General features: G+C 43.7%; 1 protein-coding gene across 1 annotated transcript in view; it reads left to right on the top strand.

The window, feature by feature from the left end:
- Positions 1-24,593, top strand: part of LOC133419762 (SUN domain-containing protein 2-like) — a 103,003-nt gene extending 78,410 nt beyond the window's left edge. Inside the window, exons 8-17 of the mRNA XM_061709176.1 lie at positions 6,567-6,773; positions 9,426-9,518; positions 10,294-10,343; positions 10,411-10,549; positions 11,352-11,567; positions 13,322-13,406; positions 13,513-13,628; positions 20,297-20,464; positions 20,541-20,633; positions 24,154-24,593. Coding sequence (XP_061565160.1) covers positions 6,567-6,773; positions 9,426-9,518; positions 10,294-10,343; positions 10,411-10,549; positions 11,352-11,567; positions 13,322-13,406; positions 13,513-13,628; positions 20,297-20,464; positions 20,541-20,633; positions 24,154-24,513 — 1,527 coding nt within the window. The 3' untranslated portion in view covers positions 24,514-24,593. The remainder of the gene's footprint in view (positions 1-6,566; positions 6,774-9,425; positions 9,519-10,293; positions 10,344-10,410; positions 10,550-11,351; positions 11,568-13,321; positions 13,407-13,512; positions 13,629-20,296; positions 20,465-20,540; positions 20,634-24,153) is intronic.
- Positions 24,594-27,111: the final 2,518 nt, after the last annotated feature.

Below are 27,111 nucleotides of genomic sequence, written 5' to 3' on the forward strand. Positions count from 1 at the left end.
TTTCAACCGTATTTCATCATATTTCAACCGTATTTCATCATATTTCAACCGTATTTCATCATATTCCACCGCATTTCACCGTATCTCATCATATTCCACCGTATTTCAACCGTATTTTATCATATTCCACCGTATTTTATCATATTCCACCGTATTTCATCATATTCCACCGCATTTCACCGTATCTCATCATATTCCACCGTATTTCAACCGTATTTCATCATATTCCACCGTATTTCAACCGTATTTTATCATATTCCACCGCATTTCATCATATTTCACCGTATTTCACCATTTTCCACCGCATTTCACCGTATTTCAACCGCATTTCACCGTATTCCACCGTATTTCACCATATTCCACCGTATTTCACCATATTCCACCGTATTTCACCGTATTTCAACCGTATTTCATCATCTTTCAACCGTATTTTATCATATTCCACCGTATTTCACCGTATTTCAACCGCATTTCATCATATTCCACCGCATTTCACCATATTCCACCGTATTTCAACCGCATTTCACCGTATTTCACCATATTCCACCGTATTTCACCGTATTTCAACTAGGGCTGGGCGATATGGACCAAAAGTCATATCTCGATATTTTCTAGCTAAATGGCGATACTCGATATATATCTCTATTTTTTCTGTGCCTTAATTGGGGTTTCCCCCAAAGCATTATAGCATAGCATCTCTGTTAGCATCTCTGTTAGCATCATTTTTTTCTGAGGCAAACCCTTAAAAAAACAGTCAGTTTTAATACAAAGCCTCGTGCCAAATGTCACACAGGTTCCTTTATTAACAGAGGTCTGCACAATATCAAAATGTATAAAACAAATGAAATAAAAATAAACAGCCTGCATATATAGAATAAAAATGCTTCTTGAATAAAATAAAACATATCCCTTTCCTGCATAACAATTAAATTAAAATACACTGTGTAATTAATACAATGTAGACAGTAACAGGCAGACTTTTCCACTGAGGTTGACAGTTGTGCAAATACCAAAACATTTGTGCAAATCTCAAATAAAACATTCAAGTCAATTTGTCACAAAATAAGCTATATCAAAATCATTAAAAAAAAATGTAAAAAAAAAAAAGTTTTTTTTTTTTTAAATCGATATAAACGAAATTGTCTCGTACCATATCGTGTTTGAAAATATATCGATATATATTAAAATCTCGATATATCGCCCAGCCCTAATTTCAACCGTATTTCATCATCTTTCAACCGTATTTCATCATATTCCACCGTATTTCATCATATTCCACCGCATTTCACCGTATTTCAACCGCATTTCATCATATTTCAACCGCATTTCATCATATTTCAACCGCATTTCATCATATTTCAACCGCATTTCATCATATTCCACCGTATTTCACCATATTCCACCGTATTTCATCATCTTTCAACCGTATTTCATCATCTTTCAACCGTATTTCATCATCTTTCAACCGCATTTCATCATATTTCAACCGCATTTCATCATATTCCACCGTATTTCACCATATTCCACCGTATTTCATCATCTTTCAACCGTATTTCATCATATTTCAACCGTATTTCATCATATTTCACCGTATTTCATCATATTTCACCATATTTCAACCGTATTTCATCATATTTCAACCGTATTTCATCATATTCCACCGTATTTCAACCGTATTTTATCATATTTCAACCGTATTTCATCATATTTCAACCGTATTTCATCATATTCCACCGCATTTCACCGTATCTCATCATATTCCACCGTATTTCAACCGTATTTCAACCGTATTTTATCATATTCCACCGTATTTTATCATATTCCACCGTATTTCATCATATTCCACCGTATTTCAACCGTATTTCATCATATTTCAACCGTATTTCATCATATTTCAACCGTATTTCATCATATTCCACCGTATTTCAACCGTATTTAATCATATTTCAACCGTATTTCATCATATTTCAACCGCATTTCATCATATTTCACCGTATTTCACCATATTCCACCGTATTTCACCATATTCCACCGTATTTCACCATATTTCAACCGTATTTCATCATCTTTCAACCGTATTTCATCATATTTCACCGTATTTCATCATATTTCACCGTATTTCAACCGTATTTCATCATATTTCACCGTATTTCATCATATTTCACCGTATTTCAACCGTATTTCATCATATTTCAACCGTATTTCATCATATTCCACCGTATTTCATCATATTCCACCGTATTTCATCATATTCCACCGTATTTCATCATATTCCACCGCATTTCACCGTATCTCATCATATTTCAACCGTATTTCATCATATTTCAACCGTATTTCATCATATTCCACCATATTTCAACCGTATTTTATCATATTTCAACCGTATTTCATCATATTCCACCGTATTTCATCATATTCCACCGCATTTCACCGTATCTCATCATATTCCACCGTATTTCAACCGTATTTTATCATATTCCACCGTATTTTATCATATTCCACCGTATTTCATCATATTCCACCGCATTTCACCGTATCTCATCATATTCCACCGTATTTCAACCGTATTTCATCATATTTCAACCGTATTTCATCATATTCCACCGTATTTCAACCGTATTTTATCATATTCCACCGCATTTCATCATATTTCACCGTATTTCAACCGCATTTCACCATATTCCACCGTATTTCACCATATTCCACCGTATTTCACCATATTCCACCCGTATTTCATCATCTTTCAACCGTATTTCATCATCTTTCAACCGTATTTCATCATCTTTCAACCGTATTTCATCATCTTTCAACCGTATTTCATCATCTTTCACCGTATTTCATCATATTTCAACCGTATTTCATCATATTTCAACCGTATTTCATCATATTTCAACCGTATTTCATCATATTCCACCGTATTTCATCATATTCCACCGTATTTCATCATATTCCACCGCATTTCACCGTATCTCATCATATTCCACCGTATTTCATCATATTCCACCGCATTTCACCGTATCTCATCATATTCCACCGTATTCCACCGTATTTCACCATATTTCAACCGTATTTCATCATCTTTCAACCGTATTTCATCATCTTTCAACCGTATTTCATCATCTTTCAACCGTATTTCATCATATTTCACCGTATTTCATCATATTTCACCGTATTTCAACCGTATTTCATCGTATTTCAACCGTATTTTATCATATTCCACCGTATTTCATCATATTTCATCGTATTTCACCGTATTTCAACCGTATTTCATCATATTTCAACCGTATTTCATCATATTCCCCCGTATTTCATCATATTCCCCCGTATTTCATCATATTCCACCGTATTTCATCATATTCCACCGTATTTCATCATATTCCACCGTATTTCATCATATTCCACCGCATTTCACCGTATCTCATCATATTCCACCGTATTTCAACCGTATTTCATCATATTTCAACCGTATTTTATCATATTCCACCGTATTTCATCATATTCCACCGCATTTCACCATATCTCATCATATTCCACCGTATTTCAACCGTATTTCATCATATTTCAACCGTATTTCATTATATTCCACCGTATTTCATCATATTCCACCGCATTTCACCGTATCTCATCATATTCCACCGTATTTCAACCGTATTTTATCATATTTCAACCGTATTTCATCATATTCCACCGCATTTCATCATATTTCACCGTATTTCACCATATTCCACCGTATTTCACCATATTTCAACCGTATTTCATCATATTTTAACCGTATTTCATCATATTTCACCGTATTTCACCGTATTTCAACCGTATTTCATCATATTTCAACCGTATTTCATCATATTCCACCGTATTTCAACCGTATTTCATCATATTCCACCGTATTTCATCATATTTCACCGCATTTCACTGCATTCCACCGTATTCCACCGTATTTCACCATATTTCAACCGTATTTCATCATATTTCAACCGTATTTCATCATATTCCACCGTATTTCATCATATTTCACCGCATTTCACTGCATTCCACCGTATTCCACCGTATTTCACCATATTTCAACCGTATTTCATCATATTTCAACCGTATTTCATCATATTCCACCGTATTTCATCATATTCCACCGTATTTCATCATATTCCACCGTATTTCATCATATTCCACCGCATTTCACCGTATTTCAACCGTATTTCATCATATTCCACCGCATTTCACCGTATCTCATCATATTCCACCGTATTTCACCGTATCTCATCATATTCCACCGTATTTCACCGTATCTCATCATTTTCAACCGTATTTCATCATATTCCACCGTATTTCACCGTATTTCAACCGTATTTCACCGTATTTCAACCGTATTTCATCGTATTTCAACCGTATTTCATCGTATTTCAACCGTATTTCATCATATTTCAACCGTATTTCATCATATTTCACCGTATTTCATCGTATTTCAACCGTATTTCACCGTATTTCAACCGTATTTCATCATATTTCAACCGTATTTCATCATATTTCAACCGTATTTCATCATATTCCACCATATCTCACCATATCTTGGGGCCTCGCGCTATGGGCTGTTTATCGTTTTTTTCCTTCTTTCCCTTATAAATATCAACAGTCACGTTCCATTACAGACATAAATGTGTACTAGTCTGTGCATATCAATAAATATATGTGCAATGATGCGCGTGTCTGTTGTTCAATACAACTGATCAGACCAAGCGCAGACACAAGCTGCTCTGATCCAGACGGTGGAGTTGGAACAAACTGTTACACAATGTCGAGAGAACGAGACAGATTCAGGAAATTTCCATCAGGGAATGAAAAAAGAAAATGGAAGAGTTTAATGCCTCTCTGAAAGACTCGTTTGATAAATTTGTTACAAAAATCACCGATCCGACCGGGTCTCAAGCAGCCGTGGGGCCCCGTGTCGAGGCAGTCGAGGGACATATTTTTCGTTTTCATTTATTTAGCCTTTATAATTTGAGAAGATTACGACTTATATGCATAAGCATGTTGTTAATGTGTTAACTTATGGGGCGATTTTGTTTTGTGTAGAACTGGAATGAATCACACACTAAATAATGTCAGTAATTAGGCCCCTATGTCACTAATATATAAGTCGCTCTCAGTAACATGATTTGATTCATGTAAGATTATTTGTGTGTGAACAATGTTGTAATAAACAGGCATTACTATAAATAAAATAAAAAGATAAAAAATATCTTGACTTATGTCTTGTCCATGCAATGCTTCATAATGAAACGTGTGTATATGTTTGTATCCAGTATTTTGCTAATTGGAGAGTTAAAATTGCGCATATAGACACCTGATCCCACCCGAAAAACCCAAAAATTTTGCACAAAAATTCCGGGCCCCCCCCGGCCATTTCGCACAGGGCCTCGCAAATCTCCCAGACGGCTCTGCTCTCGGTTACCATGGCAACCACATGGGACGATTACTGGACATGAAACCCAGATCCTTCAAATATCCCACAACCGTGGTCTAACAGAAGAACATTTAAAAAAGAATTGCAGCGAAGTACCGGTTCCTTAAAATCTTTTTAAAATAAAAGTCCACCTGATCTACTTGGGGGCGGAGCCTGGGGGAGACTAGATGTTTTAAGGTGGTATTTTGTAACTTACTGACCTTCAGAACGGATAGAAGACCTGAGGTTCTGTTAAGAAAGATGACCTGGATGGAAAGGATGTGCTGCAGTGAAGTTTTAAATGTGATTTCTTCTCTGATGTTACAGAGACAAGCAATTATATTAGTCATTTAATTATTTTGTTGGGGAAAAGATTTATTTTTAAAGCTGTTAACCCTTTGGGTCAAAATGACCCAATTCTTCTATCCTTCTTTCCTCCTGCCATGCTCTCTCCTTCCTTCTTCCTTTCCTCTTTTCCTCCTTTTTTACCCTCCTTTACTCTTTTTCGTCATTCGTTCCTTTATTACCTTCTTTGCTTTTCCTTCTTCTTTCCTTATTTTCTCCATTCCTTCCTTCTTCCCTCCCTTCTTTCTTTCCTTTTCTCCATTACTTCCTCCCTTCTTTCCTTTTCTCCCTTCCTTCCTTCTTTTCTCCCTTCACCCTCCCTTGACCCAAAGAGAGCACAAGGGTTAATGCAGATTCTTTGAATATTGATCGTTGTAGGATGCTTATTAAACTTCACTTTGTTTTGGAAGGTTATGTTGCTAATATGAAGGCTGATGTTGTATTTGGAAAGGTGGGAAATGTTTATAGAAGTGAAGGATGGTATTTAACATAAAGAAAAGCTGAATTTCATGTACAGTTTTTGTTTTTCTAATTACTTTTTAGGTTGTTAAGTTTACTGATATACTGTACGTTTCATATTGTAATGATTTCTGGTGTGTGTTTATGTTCATTGTTTTGGTTAGTTTCAATGATATTTAGCGTGTTTAAGCGTTTTTTGTAGTTTTGTTTTTAACTGTTTTGTTCATTGGTGCTTCATGTTATGTTGTTTTTGTTCAAAGAAAGAGGAGCTGGTACCAGACGGGTCAGAGATCTGAACCAGAACATTGTTCTGATTGTTTTTCAGGGCGACCCCGAGCGTCTCCTCCGGGTGGAGCAGAGTCTGGCCTTGTTGTGGGCGGAGCATAAACAGGGGGCGGAGCTCCAGCTCTACGACCAATTAGAACCCTCCGGTGTGGGGGCGGGGCTTCAGCAGCAGCTGGAACAACAGCTGGAACAACAGCTGTCTGAGCTACGAGGACGACTGGAGGAGGAGAGACAATGGAGGGAGCAGGTGAGGAGGGAGGAGACGAAAGAGGGAACAGGTGAGGAGGGAGGAGACAAGGATGGAAGGAAGGGAGGAGAGGAAGAGAGGAGAGATGGAAGGAAGGAAGATTGTACTTCAACATTAATCTTGACATTTCAACCTTTTTCTCGACATTTAGACTTTTTTCTCAAAGTGCATAATGTAAAAAAATCTTCCCCCACTTATAACTAATACAGAAACATACAGCATGTGTTGTCTTCATTCTAAGGCTGATACAAGACTTCATTTTTTGCGGCTCCAGATATATTTGTTTTTTGTGTTTTTGGTCCAATATGGATCTAAAACATTTAGGGTTGCCGACCCCTGGACTAGACCGAGTTGAGATGAGTAGGTGCTGGTGGAAAAGTTCCATTAGAACCTCTGCAGAATAGTTACAGAAAAGTATCTACTCGGCACGTTAGACCCCTAGTGGAAAAGAACCAAACCGAGTGGAGGAGAGCCGAGCCGAGTAGGTTCTAGTGCGGGGGTCGGCAACTCACGGCTGTTTAGCGCCGCCCTGGTGGCTCCCTGGAGCTTTTTCAAAAATGTTTGAAAATGGGAATAGATGGGGGAGGGAAATAAGTTTGTTGTTTTAATATGGTTTCTGTAGGAAGACAAACATGACACAAACATTCTGAACGTTTTCCAATTCTGTAAAAATGTGTAGAATAAATAAAAACATTTCAACATTTCTGTTAACGAAGATTTCGTAGTTTTGCGTCATAGCCACACATTTCTACCAGCAGGGCGGCGCCAGGCAGGTGGCTGTTGGAAACAAACCGGCCAAAGACATTGTTTCCAAAGGGAAAAAGAGAAAAATAACTGAGGAGAACAGAGGATTCAACGTTTCTTGGAGCGAATCATTTGCACTCGTTGCCTGAATGTTTGCTCTGTAGCGAGAAGTTGTCCGATAACAAAAAGAGTCATGTGGAAAGACATTAGCATGCTACATTTGCAGCCGAGGACCCAGTTATCCAATCAATCCAATCCACTTTATTTATATAGCACATTTTAAAAAACAACAGGGTTACCAAAGTGCTGCACAATATGTAAAACAAGACATAATAAAATAGTAAAAACTTAAAACAGAATAAAATAGAGAAGAGCACATAAAAGCATGAAATAAAAACACACCAGACAAACAACCAGTGATTCAGAAACATAAAACACAAGACAGAGACCACACAACTCTCATGCTGGATTAAAAGCCAAAGAATAAAAATACTTTTTAAGACGAGATTTAAAAATTTCGAGTGTGGGGGCCATTTTGATGTGAGGAGGAAGCTCGTTCCAGAGTTTAGGGGCTATTGCTGAAAAAGCACGGTCGCCCCTGATTTTTTTGCCTGGTTTTGGGAACGACAAGACCTGACCATGACTTAAAAACAAACAATAATATTTTAAAATTAATTCTAAAAGAGACAGGGAGCCAGTGAAGGGAGGCCAGAACGGGGGTGATGTGGTCATGCTTGCGGGTTCCTGTTAAAAGACGAGCAGCCGCGTTTTGGACTAACTGTAAGCGTGCAAGGGAGGTCTGGTTGATATATAACTCTCCTAACTAACTAACTAACTAACTAACTAACTTAGTTATAACTAATATAGAAACATGCAGCATGTGTTGCCTTCATTCTAAGGCTGATACAAGACTTTGAATTTTTTTGCGGCTCCAGACATATTTGTTTTTTGTGTTTTTGGTCCAATATGGATCTAAAACATTTTGGGTTGCCGACCCCTGGTCTAGTGGAAAAGTGCCATAAAACTGGGAGACTGGACCAGGTGCCATGTTACTGAGCTTCAGGCTGTTTCTGTGGCGACTGTGGGTTTTTATTCTGATATAAGCAGTACTTGAGTTGTAAATATAATTCAGGAGGGATGGTGGATTTTATCATATGGGGACAGATAATTTGTGCTGATTACAAATAATATAATATATTACAAATAATAGCAGTGACCAAAACAGCTGCAGAAATACTGCAGGAATGACATAGCAGCAGTTAAATGCAGCCTTCTGTAAGCTTTAAATATCCACTGGGCTTACATCAAATACATAAACACAACAATAAAAAACACTTTTCTGAACTTATCATTATGACTCTGTCCTTCACAGGATAAGTAACATGGATCACTGCAAAAACTCACAATCTTAACAAGAATATTTGTCTTATTTCTAGTTAAAATGTCTCATTTTAGTAAAAAAAATCTCATTACACTTAAAACAAGACTCATCACTGGAAAAAACAACAATTTTCACCTGTTTCAAGTAGATTTTTTTGATTGTAATAAGAAAATAAATCTTGTCCCACTGGCAGATTTTTCTACTTATTTCAAGTGAAAATTTACCTGAAACAGGTGAAAATTGTCAAATAAGTTATTTTTCTGGTGATGACTCTAAATGTTGAAATAGCAGTAAAACCAAATGACATAAGGGATGGAAAGGAGGGATGACAGTTTTACAGAGGGGGAGGATTTGGACCGTTTTTATTTCAGGGGGGATGCCATCCCCCCTCAACTCCAGTACTGGATATAAGTGTGTAGCTCCTACACACTTATATCACACTCATATACCAGCTCCTCCAGAGGAGGACTGGGCTCCGGTCCAGAACCTCCGGACCAGAACTGAGCTCTCCTCCCTCCCTGTTGCAGATGCGGTGGCTGGACCTGCTGCACCAGAGGAGACAGACATCTCGTCTGGACCAGCTGGAGCTGCAGCTGCAGGAGCTGGTGGCCCGGACCCAGGTACGTGTCCCCGGGTCAGAACCGCTCTGATGTAGTGATGCACCGAATGTTCGGTAACCGAAATTGTTCGGCCGAAAATAGCAAAAAAAAACACTTTTGGTGTTCGGTGGAATAAGTGGGGAAAAAACCGAACAATTAATAACGGCGTGTTTAGATGACGCAAAAGAAGTGGATAAAACAAAATAAATAAAAAGAAAATCAATCCCTTTCCCATATTAATACTTGTATGGGAAAGGGAGTGATTTTCTTTTTATTTATTTTGTTTTATCCACTTCGTTTTCACTTTTTTTACAATGCACTTTAATGCATTTTTTTTTTTTTTTTGTTTTAAGGCCTATGTTACAATTTTTCAGCAGTCAGTTATAGGCCTAATGTAAGCTCAAAGATGGCCAAAAAAATTATTTTGCCAATTTATTTATTTTAAGTTATTGTGCTTTGTTGGTATAATGTCTGCTGGAATATTTAAAAATGCTGGGAAATGTTCAGTTGTTCATGTTCAATAAATATTTCTACCTTGTAATTTTGTAAAAGATTTTTTTCCTTGAAAAGCCACGCCTAAAGCACATTTATTTGATATATGCAATGGTGAAAAAATTGGCAAAATAAATGGAAAAACTGCAAAGAACCATGTTCGGTATGTTATTCGGCCAAGTGTTTATTATTATTTTCGGTTTCGGTTTCGGCCACAAATTTCTCGTTTCGGTGCATCACTACTCTGATATCATCGGGTCAGAACTACTCTGATTCCGGTGTTTGACCCCTCTGTTCTGTCCAGGATCTGCAGCGGACCCCCGAGGCCTCGTCCCCAGGAACCAACGCCGTCAGGTAACCAACACCAGAACTGTGTGTCTCGGTTCCACCAGACGATGGTTCTCACGCCAGTTTCCTGCAGCGTCGGCGGAGACCCGCCGTCCCATGATGCCTTGCTCTCCGAGGTGTCTCGGCTGGAGGCGGCGGTGGGGACGGTCCGGCGGGACGTGGACGGTCTGGCCCGGTGTTGGGACGGACAGCTGAACAGGATCCAGCAGATGGTGAGAAGTTCCTTCACAATTAGAGTCTGAAAGTGAAGCTGCAGCAGGAAGTTCCTCAGATTCACCTTCACAATAAAAGTCTGGTTGTGAAGTTGAAGCAGGAAGTTCCTCAGATTCACCTTCACAATAAAAGTCTGGTTGTGAACATAGACATATATAAAGGCTAGATGACTCGTCCGCGCTGCTGCGACGTCGTCACACGGCGGCCATCTTGCCACAGGAGACTCGCTCACTTTAACATTGTGTTCAATGGAGCATGTACTGCTTAAACAACCTTAACTTGCTCAATTCTCAACAGATTTTCAAACAGTTTGGTTTGTTATGAACGTCAGAGATGTAGTTATGACACTGCATACTTGTGAATAATTATAAACATTGAAAAACGTACTTTTATATGAAAATAACCAAAACAGATAGCTATGACATGGTATTTATATTAAATCAATATTTCTATAGTATTCTTAGTAACATTTATATTTACATTATAACATATATACATATATATTATTACCATATAACATGTGTGTATATATATATATATATATATATACACAGATGTTATAATGTCATGATATAAATACATCATAATGTAATAATATATAAACATGTTATAATGTCATAATATATATATATATATATATATATATATATATATATATATATATGTGGGTTGTGAAGTTGAAGCAGGAAGTTCCTCAGAATAACCTTCACAATAAAAGTCTGGTTGTGAAGCTGCAGCAGGAAGTTCCTCAGATTCACCTTCACAATAAGAGTCTGAAGTGTTTGTAACTCCTCTCCCCAGATTTCGGAGCAGGTCTCTGCTCGGGTCCGGGAGGAGGTCCAGGCTCGGGTCCCCGGGAACCAGCTGCTGCCGGGCGTGAGCGAGGCCGACCTGCAGGAGGCGCTGGTGTCCCTGGAGCTCCGCCTCCTGCAGAACCTCAGCCTGCAGCGGCGCGGAGAGGACGTGGGCGGAGACGTGGGCGGAGCCCCCGACGGGACGGGCGGCGTCACCAGAGAGGTGAGGGGGCGGAGTCATCCTCCCGTCACATCCTGTTTAGTTGGATTTCACAATAAAAGTCTTAAGACACTCAGAAAACAAATAAAGCAAAATGGGCCGAGCTGGATCCCAGTTCCCAGTGGAGTCCATGTTCCCGGTTCCACTAGTCCGGGGGTCGGTAACCCGCGGCTCTAGAGCAACATTAACATTAACTTCAACATTAATCTTGACATTTCGACTTTTTTCTCGACATTTCGACTTTTTTTCTCGACATTTTGACTTTTTTCTCGACATTTTGACTTTTTTCTCGTCATTTCGACTTTTTTCTCGATTGTACTTCAACATTAATCTTGACATTTCGACTTTTTTCTCGACATTTTGACTTTTTTCTCGACATTTTGACTTTTTTCTCGACATTTTGACTTTTTTCTCGACATTTTGACTTTTTTCTCGACATTTTGACTTTTTTCTCGACATTTAGCCTTTCGCCATTTGCCTTCATTCTAAGGCTTATACAAGAATTTTAATTTTTTGCGGCTCCAGACATATTTGTTTTTTGTGTTTTTGGTCCAATATGGCTCTAAAACATTTTGGGTTGCCGACCCCTGCACTAGTCCATGTTCCCAGGTTCCGCTAGTCCTGGTTTTTAGTTTCCACTAGTCCTGGTTTTTAGTTTCCACTAGTCCTGGTTTTTAGTTTCCACTAGTCCTGGTTTTTAGGTTCCACTAGTCCTGGTTTTTAGTTTCCACTAGTCCAGGTTTTCAGGTTCCCCTAGTCCAGGTTTTCAGGTTCCACTAGTCCTGGTTCCGTATCAGGACCAGAGCATCCACAAGGAGGTGAAATGTGAAGGATATAAACGTTAAAGTTCCCCAGGAACCAAATGAGTAAACGTAGCAACGACAGTGAATCTGGTGTAAGTTAGTCGTCATATTTAAACGGTACACGGGTGAACAGGTGGACTCAGTGATCGGGTACTGGTCCAGAACTGGTCCATGAGGGTGTCAGGGATCCATAAATATGTTCTTAAGAACGATCTTAAGAAATGTCTTAAGATCTAAAATTAAGAAGTTCATGAGAAAGTTAAGTGCAATTCCTCAATATTTTCTTAAGAACCGTCTTAAGAACTGTAGTTTCTTATGAATTTCTTAAAATATGTCATTGCATTGCAGGCGCCAACAAACAACATTTATAGGTAGTTTGGTTTTAACCGTCAGTCACTCACTAAACATGGAGAAGGAGAAAAAGAGATGCAGGAACTTTTCAAGGTTATGGTGGATGAGATTAATGTGTGAAAAAAAATACTATTGCGGAAAATTAATAATAATTAACTACCACGCTAACTAACATGCTAACTAACAGTTAACGGGCTCTTTGTGTAATTAATTACAAAGTATATCCTCAAACTATGACCTACTAGTCTAAACGTGTCTAAAATTTGTTGAAAAAGATTATTAGAGGCTTATTATTATTATTATTATTATTATTATTATTATTATTATTATTATTACCTTTTCACAGAAGAAATTCTAAGACAGGTCAAGGTTGTCTTAAAGTTAAGAAAAAAGTCAAGTCACTTTTATTTCAAGAATACTATTTATTTATCTATTTATTTATTTATTTATTTATTTATTTATTTTATTTATTTATTTATTTATTTTATTTATTTATTTATTATTATTATTAAGTTTTTTCTTAAGAAGAAACTTAAGAAGAAAGTTCCTGCTAGGAACCGTTGGTTCCCGGTCCTACGGTCTGACGTGTTGCTGTGTCTCCAGGACGTCCAGGAGATGCTGTCGGAGTCTCTGCAGCGTTTCTCTGAGGACCGGACCGGCCTGGCGGACTACGCCCTGGAGTCTGGAGGTGGTTCCCGGTCTCTGGCCCCCCCCCAGCTAGTAGGGTACCAGGGGTACTGAGGTAGAACCGCGGTGGAACTGAGCTGGAACTAACAGAACCGTTGTGTCTCCAGGCGGCAGCATCCTCAGCACTCGCTGCTCCGAGACGTACGAGACCAAGGCGGCTCTGCTGAGCCTGCTGGGCGTCCCGCTGTGGTACTTCTCCCAGTCGCCCCGCGCCGTCATCCAGGTACGTCTCACCCCCGACACCCTGTCTCACCCCCACCTGACTCCCGTCTCACCCCCGTCTCACCCCGACACCCCCGTCTCACCCCGACACCCCGTCTCACCCCGACCCCCCGTCTCACCCTCGGTTAACCGTCTCACCCTCGGTTAACCGTCTCACCCTCGTTTAACCGTCTCACCCTCGGTTAACCGTCTCACCCTCGTTTAACCGTCTCACCCTCTGTTAACCGTATCACCCTCTGTTAACCGTATCACCCTCTGTTAACCGTCTCACCCTCAGTTAACCGTCTCACCCTCGGTTAACTGTCTCACCCTCGTCTCACCCTCGGTTAACCGTCTCACCCTCGGTTAACCGTCTCACCCTCGGTTAACAGTCTCACCCTCGGTTAACCGTCTCACCCTCGGATAACCGTCTCACCCTCGGATAACCGTCTCACCCTCGGTTAACCGTCTCACCCTCGGTTAACCGTCTCACCCTCGGTTAACCGTCTCACCCTCGGTTAACCGCCTCACCCTCGGTTAACCGCCTCACCCTCGGTTAACCGTCTCACCCTCGGTTAACCGTCTCACTTTCGGTTAACCGTCTCACCCTCGGTTAACCGCCTCACCCTCGGTTAACCGCCTCACCCTCGGTTAACCGTCTCACCCTCGGTTAATCGTCTCACCCTCGGTTAACCGTCTCACCCTCGGTTAATCGTCTCACCCTCGGTTAATCGTCTCACCCTCGGTTAATCGTCTCACCCTCGGTTAACCGTCTCACCCTCGGTTAACCGCCTCACCCTCGGTTAACCGCCTCACCCTCGGTTAACCGTCTCACCCTCGGTTAACCGTCTCACCCTCGGTTAATCGTCTCACCCTCGGTTAACCGTCTCACCCTCGGTTAATCGTCTCACCCTCGGTTAATCGTCTCACCCTCGGTTAACCGTCTCACCCTCGGTTAACCGTCTCACCCTCGGTTAACCGTCTCACCCTCGGTTAACCGTCTCACCCTCGGTTAACCGTCTCACCCTCGGTTAACCGTCTCACCCTCGCTTAACCGTCTCACCCTCGCTTAACCGTCTCACCCTCGCTTAACCGTCTCACCCTCGCTTAACCGTCTCACCCTCGGTTAACCGTCTCACCCTCGGTTAACCGTCTCACCCTCGGTTAACCGTCTCACCCTCGGTTAACTGTCTCACCCTCGTCTCACCCTCGGTTAACTGTCTCACCCTCGTCTCACCCTCGGTTAACCGTCTCACCCTCGTTTAACCGTCTCACCCTCTGTTAACCGTCTCACCCTCGTTTAACCGTCTCACCCTCTGTTAACCGTATCACCCTCTGTTAACCGTCTCACCCCCGGTTAACCGTCTCACCCTCGGTTAACCGTCTCACCCTCGGTTAACCGCCTCACCCTCGCTTAACCGTCTCACCCTCAGTTAACCGTCTCACCCTCGGTTAACCGTCTCACCCTCTGTTAACCGTATCACCCTCTGTTAACCGTCTCACCCCCGGTTAACCGTCTCACCCTCGGATAACCGTCTCACCCTCGGTTAACCGTCTCACCCTCGGTTAACCGTCTCACCCTCGGTTAACCGTCTCACCCTCGGATAACCGTCTCACCCTCGGATAACCGTCTCACCCTCGGATAACCGTCTCACCCTCGGTTAACTGTCTCACCCTCGTCTCACCCTCGTCTCACCCTCGGTTAACCGTCTCACCCTCGGTTAACCGTCTCACCCTCGGTTAACCGTCTCACCCCCGGTTAACCGTCTCACCCTCGGTTAACCGTCTCACCCTCGGTTAACCGCCTCACCCTCGGTTAACCGCCTCACCCTCTGTTAACCGCCTCACCCTCGGTTAACCGTCTCACTTTCGGTTAACCGTCTCACCCTCGGTTAACCGCCTCACCCTCGGTTAACCGTCTCACCCTCGGTTAACCGCCTCACCCTCGGTTAACCGTCTCACTTTCGGTTAACCGTCTCACCCTCGGTTAACCGCCTCACCCTCGGTTAACCGCCTCACCCTCGGTTAACCGCCTCACCCTCGGTTAACCGCCTCACCCTCGGTTAACCGTCTCACCCTCGGTTAACCGTCTCACCCTCGGTTAACCGTCTCACCCTCGGTTAACCGTCTCACCCTCGGTTAACCGTCTCACCCTCGGTTAATCGTCTCACCCTCGGTTAACCGTCTCACCCTCGGTTAACCGCCTCACCCTCGGTTAACCGCCTCACCCTCGGTTAACCGCCTCACCCTCGGTTAACCGTCTCACCCTCGGTTAACCGTCTCACCCTCGGTTAACCGTCTCACCCTCGGTTAATCGTCTCACCCTCGGTTAATCGTCTCACCCTCGGTTAACCGTCTCACCCTCGGTTAACCGTCTCACCCTCGGTTAACCGTCTCACCCTCGGTTAACCGTCTCACCCTCGGTTAACCGTCTCACCCTCGCTTAACCGTCTCACCCTCGCTTAACCGTCTCACCCTCGCTTAACCGTCTCACCCTCGCTTAACCGTCTCACCCTCGCTTAACCGTCTCACCCTCGCTTAACCGTCTCACCCTCGGTTAACTGTCTCACCCTCGTCTCACCCTCGGTTAACTGTCTCACCCTCGTCTCACCCTCGGTTAACCGTCTCACCCTCGTTTAACCGTCTCACCCTCTGTTAACCGTCTCACCCTCGTTTAACCGTCTCACCCTCTGTTAACCGTATCACCCTCTGTTAACCGTCTCACCCTCGGTTAACCGTCTCACCCTCTGTTAACCGTATCACCCTCTGTTAACCGTCTCACCCCCGGTTAACCGTCTCACCCTCGGTTAACCGTCTCACCCTCGGTTAACCGCCTCACCCTCGCTTAACCGTCTCACCCTCTGTTAACCGTCTCACCCTCTGTTAACCGTATCACCCTCGGTTAATCGTCTCACCCTCTGTTAACCGTCTCACCCTCTGTTAACCGTATCACCCTCGGTTAATCGTCTCACCCTCGGTTAACCGTCTCACCCTCTGTTAACCGTATCACCCTCGGTTAATCGTCTCACCCTCGGTTAACCGTCTCACCCTCTGTTAACCGTATCACCCTCTGTTAACCGTCTCACCCTCTGTTAACCGTCTCACCCTCGGATAACCGTCTCACCCTCGGTTAACCGTCTCACCCTCGGTTAACCGTCTCACCCTCGGTTAACCGTCTCACCCTCGGATAACCGTCTCACCCTCGGATAACCGTCTCACCCTCGGTTAACTGTCTCACCCTCGTCTCACCCTCGTCTCACCCTCGGTTAACCGTCTCACCCTCGGTTAACCGTCTCACCCTCGGTTAACCGTCTCACCCCCGGTTAACCGTCTCACCCTCGGTTAACCGTCTCACCCTCGGTTAACCGCCTCACCCTCGGTTAACCGCCTCACCCTCTGTTAACCGCCTCACCCTCGGTTAACCGTCTCACTTTCGGTTAACCGTCTCACCCTCGGTTAACCGCCTCACCCTCGGTTAACCGTCTCACCCTCGGTTAACCGCCTCACCCTCGGTTAACCGTCTCACCCTCGGTTAACCGCCTCACCCTCGGTTAACCGTCTCACCCTCGGTTAACCGTCTCACCCTCGGTTAACCGTCTCACCCTCGGTTAACCGTCTCACCCTTGGTTAACCGCCTCACCCTCGGTTAACCGCCTCACCCTAGGTTAACCGCCTCACCCTCGGTTAACCGCCTCACCCTCGGTTAACCGTCTCACCCTCGGATAACCGTCTCACCCTCGGATAACCGTCTCACCCTCGGATAACCGTCTCACCCTTCCTGAATCGTCTCATAACCGTCTCACCCTCGGTTAACTGTCTCACCCTCGGTTAACTGTCTCACCCTCGTCTCACCCTCGGTTAACCGTCTCACCCTCTGTTAACCGTCTCACCCCCGCTTAACCGTCTCACCCCCGCTTAACCGTCTCACCCCCGCTTAACCGTCTCACCCTCGGTTAACCGTCTCACCCTCGGTTAACCGTCTCACCCTCGGTTAACCGTCTCACCCTCGGTTAACCGCCTCACCCTCGGTTAACCGCCTCACCCTAGGTTAACCGCCTCACCCTCGGTTAACCGCCTCACCCTCGGTTAACCGTCTCACCCTCGGATAACCGTCTCACCCTCGGATAACCGTCTCACCCTCGGATAACCGTCTCACCCTTCCTGAATCGTCTCATAACCGTCTCACCCTCGGTTAACTGTCTCACCCTCGGTTAACTGTCTCACCCTCGTCTCACCCTCGGTTAACCGTCTCACCCTCTGTTAACCGTCTCACCCCCGCTTAACCGTCTCACCCCCGCTTAACCGTCTCACCCCCGCTTAACCGTCTCACCCTCGGTTAACCCTCTCACCCTCGGTTAACCGCCTCACCCTCGGTTAACCCTCTCACCCTCGGTTAACCGTCTCACCCTCGGTTAACCGTCTCACCCTCGGTTAACCGCCTCACCCTCGGTTAACCGCCTCACCCTCGGTTAACCGCCTCACCCTCGGTTAACCGTCTCACCCTCGGATAACCGTCTCACCCTCGGATAACCGTCTCACCCTCGGATAACCGTCTCACCCTTCCTGAATCGTCTCATAACCGTCTCACCCTCGTCTCACCCTCGGTTAACCGTCTCACCCTCTGTTAACCGTCTCACCCCCGCTTAACCGTCTCACCCCCGCTTAACCGTCTCACCCCCGCTTAACCGTCTCACCCTCGGTTAACCCTCTCACCCTCGGTTAACCGCCTCACCCTCGCTTAACCGCCTCACCCTCGGTTAATCGTCTCACCCTCGGTTAACCGTCTCACCCTCGGTTAACCGTCTCTCCCTCGGTTAACCGTCTCACCCTCGGTTAACCGTCTCACCCTCGGTTAACCGTCTCTCCCTCGGTTAACCGTCTCACCCTCGGTCAACCGTCTCACCCTCGGTCAACCGTCTCACCCTCGGTTAACCGTCTCACCCTCGGTTAACCGTCTCTCCCTCGGTTAACCGTCTCACCCTCGGTTAACCGTCTCACCCTCGGTTAACCGTCTCACCCTCGGTTAACCGTCTCACCCTCGGTTAACCGTCTCACCCTTCGGTTAACCGTCTCACCCTCGCTTAACCGTCTCACCCTCGCTTAACCGTCTCACCCTCGGTTAACCGTCTCACCCTCGGTTAACCGTCTCACCCTCGGTTAACCGTCTCACCCTCGGTTAACCGTCTCACCCTCGGTTAACCGTCTCACCCTCGGTTAACCGTCTCACCCTTCGGTTAACTGTCTCACCCTCGTCTCACCCTCGGTTAACCGTCTCACCCTCGGTTAACTGTCTCACCCTCGGTTAACTGTCTCACCCTCGTCTCACCCTCGGTTAACTGTCTCACCCTCGGTTAACTGTCTCACCCTCGGTTAACTGTCTCACCCTCGGTTAACCGTCTCACCCTCGGTTAACCGTCTCACCCTCGGTTAACCGTCTCACCCTCGGTTAACCGTCTCACCCTCGGTTAACCGTCTCACCCTCGGTTAACCGTCTCACCCTCGGTTAACTGTCTCACCCTCGGTTAACCGTCTCACCCTCGGTTAACCGTCTCACCCTCGGTTAACTGTCTCACCCTCGGTTAACTGTCTCACCCTCGTCTCACCCTCGGTTAACTGTCTCACCCTCGTCTCACCCTCGGTTAACCGTCTCACCCTCGTTTAACCGTCTCACCCTCTGTTAACCGTCTCACCCTCGTTTAACCGTCTCACCCTCGTTTAACCGTCTCACCCTCGTTTAACCGTCTCACCCTCTGTTAACCGTCTCACCCTCGGTTAACCGTCTCACCCTCGGTTAACCGTCTCACCCTCGGTTAACCGCCTCACCCTCGCTTAACCGTCTCACCCTCTGTTAACCGTCTCACCCTCGTTTAACCGTCTCACCCTCTGTTAACCGTCTCACCCTCGGTTAACCGTCTCACCCTCGGTTAACCGTCTCACCCTCGGTTAACCGCCTCACCCTCGTTTAACCGTCTCACCCTCTGTTAACCGTCTCACCCTCGGTTAACCGTCTCACCCTCGGTTAACCGTCTCACCCTCGGTTAACCGCCTCACCCTCGCTTAACCGTCTCACCCTCAGTTAACCGTCTCACCCTCCGTTAACTGTCTCACCCTCGTCTCACCCTCGGTTAACCGTCTCACCCTCGGTTAACCGTCTCACCCTCGGTTAACCGTCTCACCCTCGGTTAACTGTCTCACCCTCGTCTCACCCTCGGTTAACCGTCTCACCCTCGGTTAACCGTCTCACCCTCGTTTAACCGTCTCACCCTCGGTTAACTGTCTCACCCTCGTCTCACCCTCGGTTAACCGTCTCACCCTCGGTTAACCGTCTCACCCTCGTTTAACCGTCTCACCCTCGGTTAACCGTCTCACCCTCGGTTAACAGTCTCACCCTCGGTTAACCGTCTCACCCTCGGTTAACCGTTTCTCACCCTCGGTTAACCGTCTCACCCTCGGTTAACCGTTTCTCACCCTCGGTTAACCGTCTCACCCTCGGTTAACCGTCTCACCCTCGGATAACCGTCTCACCCTCTGTTAACCGTCTCACCCTCGGTTAACCGTCTCACCCTCGGTTAACCGTCTCACCCTCGGATAACCGTCTCACCCTCGGATAACCGTCTCACCCCCTGTCTCACCTCTGTCTCACCCCTGTCTCACCTCTGTCTCACCGTCTCACCTCCGTCTCACCCCCAGCCCGACGTCCAGCCCGGGAACTGCTGGGCGTTCCGAGGCTCCACGGGTTTCCTGGTGATCCGGTTGTCGTCCAGCGTGCTGCCCAGCGCCTTCACCCTGGAGCACCTGCCCCGCGCGCTGGCGCCCAGCGGGACGCTGCGCAGCGCGCCGCGGGACTTCCGCGTCTACGTGAGGCCGCCGCCCACCGCCAGGTAATCCCCCACAATCCCCGGCGGCTGTCTGGCTGACGCCTGTCTGTCTGCAGGGGCTGCAGGAGGAGAACCAGGACCCGGGGACCCTGCTGGGGGCCTTCACCTACGACCAGGACGGGCCCGCGCTGCAGACCTTCCCCGCCGCCGTGAGTACTCGCTAGTGACGCACCGGATGTTCGGTAACCCAAATTGTTCGGCTGAAAATAGCAAAAAAAAACACTTTCGTGTTCGGTGGAATAAGTGGGGAAAAAAATTTACGCAATCTAACGGCGTGGAGTGAGAGGGCGTGCGGTAGGAATGGGCGATATTTTACCGTTCACGATTTACCGTCAAAAAAAATCCCCACGGTAAGAATTTGTATCTCACGGTAAAAACAATAAATTCCCGTTGATGATGTTTTTGTGTAAAACTGATTTATGGTTCTGTGTTAAATCCACGCACAACGTACGTGAAGGAAGGAAGGAAGGAAGGAAGGAAGGAAGGAAGGAAGGAAGGAAGGAAGGAAGGAAGGAAGGAAGGAAGGAAGGAAGGAAGGAAGGAAGGAAGGAAGGAAGGAAGGAAGGAAGGAAGGAAGGGAGGGAGGGAGGGAGGGAGGGAGGGAGGGAGGGAGGGAGGGAGGGGAGGGAGGGAGGGAGGGAGGGAGGGAGGGAGGGAGGGAGGGAGGGAGGGAGGGAGGGAGGGGAGGGAAGGAAGGAAGGAAGGAAGGAAATGAGCCTGGAAGGAAGGAAGGAAGGGAGGAAGGGAGGAAGGGAGGAAGGGAGGGAGGGAGGAAGGGAGGGAGGGAGGAAGGGAGGGAGGGGAGGGAGGGAGGGAGGGAGGGTGTAGTTTAGTATCTTTTAGAGCAGTGTTTTGGCTCCAAAGACTGAATGTGGTGATACATTTATAGTTACAAAGGTGGAGTTGAATTGGTATTTTTTAATCGTCATTTTTTATCATTATGGGGATAAATGCCAGAAATTATCGTGATAAACCTTTTAGTCCATACCGCCCATCCCTAGTGTGCGGTGTTAATGCAGCAAACATGTCAGCATGTCAGATCATTACTGGATGTGGGAAAAAGCAGAGGACACGAGAAATGATCCAGAGTTGGATTTGTGAAACCGCTTGGTGATTGAGACGGTGACGGGACGCACAGCAGAGGAAAGAGCCCGTGCTACCGACGCGGTGGAGACCCTCACTGTCTGATACGACCAGATCCTCCAAGAAAACAACCCAGATTTTTACAATTATTATACAAGGCTTCAAATTGCGGAGATCAGCTCCACCATGACCAGATTAACTGGATTTGAACGGGGGAGAAAATGAAAAAGGATTATGAGAAAAAATACAATAAGTACAGTAAGACTAATTGTGACTGGCAGGTATTTCACTGCACATTTATTTGATTTATGCAATGGTGAAAAAAAGAAGCAAAAAGCAAAAAAGAGCCATAAGAATAATCAGTAGAAAACGATATAGAGATCCAACAAATCCATTATTCCTTCAGTTAAAATTGTTGAAATGTCATGAATTAGTAGACCATAGTATTCTGCAAATTATGTTTAAAGCTCATAAAAAAACTTTACCAATCAACATTCAGAAAAGATTTGAAAAAAGAGAAAGCAAGTATAACTTAAAAGAAAAAAAAAAACAAGATTCAGGACTAAATTGATGGAACGTTGTGTTTCTGTGAAAGGAATCAGTTTATGGAACAATCTGAATAAAGAAAACAAAGAATACAAATCAACATTACATTCAAAAGAACAATTAAAGCCTGTATGTTAAGTAAATATAATGAAATATGTTAGTTAAGTTTGATTGACATACACATAGACGGCGGTTATTTTATTTTATTTTATTTTTTTATTGACTTAGTTGGTTTTTTTTATTTTTTTTTATTTTTAAATTTATGTTATTTGTGAATTTATTTCTTGGAAAAAGGGGCAGATTAGATAAGATTCTTCTTCTTTCTGCTCCCTTTCCATTCACAATTTATGAACATTTGTATTTGTATTGAATTGTTTTTATTTTTTGAATGAAATAAAGAATAAAATGAAATTAAATGAAAAAATTGGCAAAAAAAATGAAAAACTGCGAAGAACCATTGTTCGGTATTCGGCCAAGTGGTTATTATTTTCAGTTTCGGTGCATCACTAGTACTCAGAGGTGTCTTCAGTATTCACATTCATTACTCAGGTAGAAGTATAGATACTAGAGTTTAAAAATACTCCTGTAGAAGTTGAAGTATCAACTCAAGTTTTTTACTCAAGTAAAAGTATAAAAGTACTGGTTTCAAAACTACTTAAAGTATAAAAGTAAAAGTAATGTAAGGGGGAAAAAGCCATTAAGGACAAAAGCCATTGTAAATGAATGTATCTTAGTATAATGCAAATATATTAAAGAAGCATATATGTGTACTATTGAGCATTAACATGTGTTTCAGAGAGCAGGAGATATGATGACTAGTTGCCTATAAGTATTGTAATGCTGCAAAAAGTCAAACGTTCATGTTCATGTTATCATTTATCCTAACCTTTATTGGAATGTACATCCAAGTTTAGTTGCAGGAATCTGAGGGAACGGATGTAAGAACAAAACTGGACAAGAACATCTGAAACAACCACAACCAAATTCACTCTATCCGGATGGAGCAATTTAACTGGGATAGTTATTTTTTATTCTTTCCTTCCTTCCTTCCTTCCTTCCTTCCTTCCTTCCTTCCTTCCTTCCTTCCTTCCTTCCTTCCTTCCTTCCTTCCTTCCTTCCTTCCTTCCTTCCTTCCATCCTTCCATCCTTCTTTCCTTCCTTCCTTCTTTCCTTCTTTTCATTCTTCCTTCCTTCCATCCTTCTTTTCTTCCTTCCTTCCTTCCTTCCTCCCTCTTTTCTTCCTTCCTTCCTTCCTTGTTTTGTTCCTTCCTTCCTTCCTTCCTCTTTTCATTCTTCCTTCCTTCCATCCTTCTTTTCTTCCTTCCTTCCTTCCTCTTTTCTTCCTTCCTTCCTTCCTTGTTTTGTCCCTTCTTTCTTTCCTTCTTTTCATCCTTCCTTCCTTCTTCCCTTCCTTCCTTCCTTCCTTCCTTCCTCCCTTCCTTCCTTCCTTCCTTCCATCCTTCTTTTCTTCCTTCCTTCCTTCCTTCCTTCCTTCCTTCCTTCCTTCCTTCCTTCCTTCCTCTTTTCTTCCTTCCTTCCTTCCTTCATTCCTTCCTCTTTTCTTCCTTCCTTCCTTGTTTTGTTCCTTCCTTCCTTCTTTCCTTCTTTTCATTCTTCCTTCCTTCCTTGCTTCCTTCCTTCCTTCCTTCCTTCCTTCCTTCCTTCCTCTTTTCTTCCTTCCTTCCTTCCTTCCTCTTTTCTTCCTTCCTTCCTTCCTCTTTTCTTCCTTCTTTTCATTCTTCCTTCCTTCTTTTCATTCTTCCTTCCTTCCTTCCATCCTTCTTTTCTTCCTTCCTTCCTTCCTTCCTTCCTTCCTTCCTTCCTTCCTTCTTCCTTCCTTCCTTCCTTCTTTTATTCTTTAAAGGCTGAAATGAAATAGAGTAACAAGGCTGTTTTTTAAAATGTAAGGAGTAAAAAGTAAAAAGTCGTCTGAAAAATAATTACTCCAGTGAAGTATAGATAACCAAAATTTCTACTTAAGTAAGGTAACAAAGTATTTGTACTTGGTTACTTGACACCTCTGTCTGTTTCCTGCTCCAGCAGGAGAACCGGCAGCCGTTCAGATCATCGAGGTCCAGGTCTCGTCCAAACTGGGGCCACCCCGACTACACCTGCAATGTACCGGTTCCGGGTCCACGGCCGCCCGGCCCCCGCCGGACCGGGCCGGGCCCGTTCCTGGGGGGGCCAGTGAGGCCGGGGCCGCACCGGCCAAGCTTTTATCTTTTTATCAGGTCTGAGACGCAGACCGGGTTCTGTCCTGGTTCCTGGAGTCCGCCTGGGGGCAGGAACCCGGACCGGAGACTCTGGACCGAGACCAGGACCGGGACCTGCCGGGCTGCTGCTGCTGAGGGGCCGACCCGGGTCCAGGTTCTCACCCGACTCAAAACCCCCGAAGTTTGATTGTTCCTGAGAGATTTTATTTATATATATATAATGTACAAAACTGTTTAAATTTAAAGTTTGTGATAATAAAGAGTTTAAAGGTCTGTGGTCCGGTGTTTCTGTCGATTTCTGCTGCTTCGTCGGAAAATGCTCCCTAATGGTTTTCTACCTTTTTGTAGAGCTACAATTTTACTGTTTTACTCCCTAAACCACTTCTGTGTGTCTGTGTGTCGGTGTATATGCAGTACTGGAGTTGAGGGGGGATGAGGGGGGATATCATCCCCCCCTGAAATAAAAACGGTCCAAATCATCCCCCCTGTAAAACTGTCATCCCCCCTTTTCATCCCTTATGTCATTTCATCAATGAATGTGGTTTTACTGCTATTTCAACATTTAGAGTCATCACCAGAAAAATAACTTATTTGACAATTTTCACCTGTTTCAAGTAAATTTTCACTTGAAATAAGTAGGAAAATCTGCCAGTGGGACAAGATTTATCTTCTTATTACAAGCAATAAAATCTTGTTCCACTGGCAGATTTTTCTACTTATTTCAAGTGAAAATCTACTTGAAACAGGTGAAAATTGTTGTTTTTTCCAGTGATGAGTCTTGTTTTAAGTGTAATGAGATTTTTTTTACTAAAATGAGACATTTTAACTAGAAATAAGACAAATATTCTTGTTAAGATTGTGAGTTTTTGCAGTGATCCATGTTACTTATCCTGTGAAGGACAGAGTCATATTAATAAGTTCAGAAAAGTGTTTTTTATTGTTGTGTTTTGATGTATTTGATGTAAGCCCAGTGGATATTTAAAGCTTACAGAAGGCTGCATTTAACTGCTGCTATGTCATTCCTGCAGTATTTCTGCAGGTGTTTTGGTCACTGCTATTATTTGTAATATATTATATTATTTGTAATCAGCACAAATTATCTGTCCCCATATGATAAAATCCACCATCCCCCCTGATTGTTTTTTACAATTCGAGTACTGTATATATGTATATATTAGGGCTGTCAAAGTTAACGTGTTAACTTAACGCCGACAATTTGTTTTAACACTCGATTAACGCGCAGGATTTAAAAAAAATCGCATTATATAAATTCTGGCCGTCGACGGCCCCCGTAGCCTGAGGAAAAGTATATTGAACCAAAGATGGAGAATGAAAAGGGACTTTTGAACGGCAGGTTCACTTTCAAAAAGATGCCAGACGGTTCGCTGGACAAGACTAAAGTTATTTGCATGTACTGACGATTTGAAATGAATTACCATCGAAGTACGTCGAGTTTCACTTGCATCCAAACAGAAGTTGGTTGTTTCAACCTGGAAGCTGGACGGTTGCTAGGAGACCAGACCCCCCCCATCATCGTTTACATCCACGGAAACGGACCTGGTTAGAACGTTTAACTGTTTTATTGGACGGTACCGGGTCCCTGCTGGACCTGCTGGACCTTCGACTGAACCAAAGTTCCGAACCAGCAGTTATTCGTGGTCAAATCAGCCGCTCCGGAATTTCATGTGCGCTTCTATTTCAGCCTTTACGGCAGATGAATGAAAGCGAGTTTGAGAAAATGCAGATATTTTTTTTTTTTCATATTTCTTTCATTACCTTGATTATACGATGGAGTATTAGGGTCAAACTAAGACAAAAAACTAAATACAAAATACAAAATTATGAGAATAAAGTCAAAACCTAATGTTGCGAGAATAAAGTTGTTATATTACGAGAATAAAATTACGAGAATGAAGTAAAAACCTAATGTTGCGAGAATAATTTTGTAATATGAGAAAAAAAAGTCGTAATATTACGAGAATAAAGTCGTAATATTATGAGAATAAAGTCGTAATATTACGACTTTATTCTCATAATATTACGACTTTAATCTTGTAATTTTACGACTTTATTCTCGTAATTTCCAATTGTTTTTGTCTTAGTTTGGCCCTAATACTCCATCATCGTATGATTACACCCATACTTCCACCGTAATATTTACACTGTAAAAGAAACGGTTGAAACATTTTTATTTTTTTTACTTCAGGTTCTGTGTTGCAGAGATTGTAAAAATGAATTCTCCCATAATTTCACCTAATACCTCATATACCTCTCTTCACAACTACAATCACTACAAGCACACTGAATTTCAAACAAATTAACTGTGGAAAATTTGAAATATTAAGTTCTAAACTTAAAAAACCTTACTTTTTTAAAAAAGGTCAGTCGCCTTTTTTACTTCAGGTTCTGTGTTGCAGAAACTGTAAAAATGAATTCTTCCATAATTTCACTCATATACCCCTTTTCACAACTACAATCACTACAAGAATGCTCAATTCCAAACAATTTTACTGTACAAATATTGAAATATTAAGGTGTAAACCTCAAACACTTTACTTTTCTACAAAGGTCAGTCGACTTTTTTGCTTCAGGTTCTGTTTTGCAGAGACTATAAAAATGAATTCTCCCACAATTTCACCCAATACCTTTTAATCCTTTTCTTTTACAGTAAGAGTGTAAATATTACGGTGGAAGTATGGGTGTAATCAGTACTCGAGTTGTAAAAAAAAAAAATCAGGGGGGATGGTGGATTTTATCATATGGGGACAGATAATTTGTGCTGATT

Source organism: Cololabis saira, chromosome 19, assembly GCF_033807715.1.
Source record: "Cololabis saira isolate AMF1-May2022 chromosome 19, fColSai1.1, whole genome shotgun sequence".
In the NCBI taxonomy this organism is placed as follows: domain Eukaryota; kingdom Metazoa; phylum Chordata; class Actinopteri; order Beloniformes; family Belonidae; genus Cololabis; species Cololabis saira.